General features: G+C 38.4%; 1 protein-coding gene across 1 annotated transcript in view; it reads left to right on the plus strand.

Moving 5' to 3' along the window:
* The window catches only part of LOC107657116 (TOX high mobility group box family member 3-like), a 70,429-nt gene that overhangs the window by 63,295 nt on the left and 4,164 nt on the right, over positions 1-2,970 (plus strand). Inside the window, exons 4-5 of the mRNA XM_016445135.1 lie at positions 1,321-1,584; positions 1,704-1,931. Coding sequence (XP_016300621.1) covers positions 1,321-1,584; positions 1,704-1,931 — 492 coding nt within the window. The remainder of the gene's footprint in view (positions 1-1,320; positions 1,585-1,703; positions 1,932-2,970) is intronic.

The raw sequence follows: 2,970 nt of genomic DNA on the forward strand, positions 1-2,970 counted from the left end.
CCAATAAGGCCAGGTGCACAGCTTTATGATGTGTTGACACATACAGATATTGAGTTCGAGTCTCTGAATACCAGATGGAGAGAGAGAGAAAGAGAGAGAGAGATGATGTAGAATGAAAAATGAACAAAGGAGATCAAATGAACTCTTGGTTTTCTCTAGCTGTTTGAGTAGATTTTTGCTCTGTAATCTGGTTGCTTTTGGAGACTGTTCAGTCAATGCAAAACACATCAGGTTCCCCACCTCCAAACTCCCCAATACATAAAACATCACACACTTTTATTTTAGTCTTGATTGGGACTTTCCTTTTACTTCTGTTCTTTTTATATTGAGCTAATTCTATTTTCCTTTAACCTAAGGCTGCAAATAAATTAAATCTCTGGCTGATACAGATAAGCTTAAATTATTATTTTTTTTAATATGTGTTGGCCAATAACTGATAAATGGCCAATATTAAGTTCTGTACTATTTTGTCTTTAAAAAACGAATATTAAACTCAATATGTTTTCTGAGTCTAGCACTACAATATAGCCTACCATTTGTGACCCTGGACCACAAAACCAGTCATAAGGGTACATTTTTCGAAATTGAGATTTGTACATCATCTGAAATCTGAAAGCTTTCCATTGATGTAGGGCTGTGCAATTGATCACATGCGATTGTGATGCGCATCTCGTCAGTAAAGCTGGTTCCGTGATTAGTAGTAAATCGCCATCACCTGCTTTCAGATGGAGCGGCATTTACTACACAGAGCCGTAGTTCACTGACAAGCTAGGTGATATCGCGTTCATAATCGAATGCGATTCATCTGCGATTATGAACGCGATATTGTCTAATTGTCATACGGCTCTGTGTAGTGAATGCCGCTCAATCTGAAAGCAGGTGATGGAGATTTGGTACTAATCACGGAACCGGCTTTACTGACGAGATGCGCATGACAATCGCATGCGATCAATTGCACAGCCCTACATTGATGTATGGTTTGTTAGGATAGGACAATATTTGGCCGAGATACAGCTATTTGAAAATCTGGAATCTGAGGGTGCAAAAAAATCGAAATATTGAGAAAATCACCTTTAAAGTTAAGTAACCAAATTAAGTCCTTAGCAATGCATATTACTAATCAAAAATTAAGTTTTAACATATTTATGGTAGGAAATTTACTTTGAAAGAAAGCTGCATTTATTTGATTGAATATGCAGAAAATGTAATATTGTGAAATGTAACAATAAATTGAATGCGTCCTTAAAAATCGTACTGACACCAAACATTTGTGAGGTAATGTATATCTAAAAACGTTTTTGTTGTCTGTTTGCTCTGCAGGCTGTTAGTCAGACCCACCTCCGTCAGTACCCTCCAAACCCCACCATGGTGATGCGTTCCATCATTAGCATGCATAATCCCAATGGCATGATGTCACAAAACCAGCTTACCACCATCAACCAGTCCCAGATCAACCCACAGCTGGGGCTGAATATGACCGGATCAAACATTGCTCACACGTCCCCATCCCCACCCGCCAGCAAATCAGCCACACCCTCTCCCTCCAGCTCTATTAATGAAGACGATCAAGAGGAAGGCAACAGGGTGAGTGCCATTTAATCCATGCAATGTTTTGAGCAGTGTTTTCATCATAACATTTAATTGAGAATTAAATCAACATCCAATTAGTGAGATCTTATAGCAAGCTGCTCTCTCTCCATCAGGTGATTGGTGAAAAGCGTCCCGCCCCTGACGCAGGTAAGAAGCCGAAGACGCCCAAGAAAAAGAAGAAGAAGGATCCCAATGAGCCTCAGAAGCCAGTGTCTGCATATGCCCTGTTCTTCAGAGACAGCCAGGCGGCCATTAAAGGCCAGAACCCTAACGCCACGTTCGGAGAGGTGTCCAAGATAGTAGCTTCTATGTGGGATGGACTGGGAGAGGAGCAGAAACAGGTATCAAACTGCTATCCTGTGTAATAACAAAAGATATTTTTAACCTCACAAAGAACACCATCTGTAACGTTCTGTGAATAGAGCTGTCTGTTGTGGAGTCTTCTCACTTGAGCTAGAATAACAGATGTTCTTAATTTCTACTCTCATATTTAGGGATGTAACGATTAATCGCGAGCAGGTTGAAAATCGATTTAAATATGTGACGATTCAAATCGGTTGAGATGCTAAACAAATCGCGATTCAATTAGAGGTAGGAGTTTATATGAATGTATGTCTGAGGGGAACTTACTGTCTTTCGATGGTATTTTTCTTTTCCTCTTGCCTCTGTATAATGCATATCAGGGCTCCAGACTCATTCTTCCCACTGGTCGCGCTCTTTTGCAACTAATTTTCTCAGCTGGTTGCACGAGCATGATTTGGTCGCAATATTTTTTTTTTTTTGCGCTACAACATGGGATTATTCAATGCATGCTGATGAACTTTTATCATAGTTTATAGTTATGTGGAAACGAAAGTTGTTAATAACATTCAACCCGTTCTTTATCATCAGTAGTATTATTTGTAATTTGAATTTTGTGAATGAGAGTTTCTCGAATTCGCGATCTTGTTGTCACTGTTTTGCTTGCATACATCTACACACCTTTCATAAGACTAAAACAAAAGATGGATTCATTGTTATTCTTAATTAAAAAGCACAACAACAATAAATCAGTAAGATACAATGACAAACTAGCTTACAAAACGTTTATTAACAAAAACTAATAAGATGAGGCATGGCACACACCAAATGCTGTATTATATACCGACTGATAAATTACAGAACGTTTAGCAAACACTGAGGAATCAAATAAATAAATAAATAAAAGAGAGCCATAGCTTAAGGTAAACAGCAAAGATACGTTTTTCAAAAATGAAAACAAAAAGAAAAGTAAAACTAATGGTGACAGTGCTTGCATGTTTTTTCCCCCCCACAACAATACCAGCATGTTCAACTTCTCTGGTTTAAGAAGCGGTCTTTTACTTGACTTTCGCTTGAAAA

The sequence above is a fragment of the Sinocyclocheilus anshuiensis genome, unplaced genomic scaffold (assembly GCF_001515605.1).
Source record: "Sinocyclocheilus anshuiensis isolate Anshui unplaced genomic scaffold, SAMN03320099.WGS_v1.1 scaffold944, whole genome shotgun sequence".
Lineage (NCBI taxonomy): Eukaryota > Metazoa > Chordata > Actinopteri > Cypriniformes > Cyprinidae > Sinocyclocheilus > Sinocyclocheilus anshuiensis.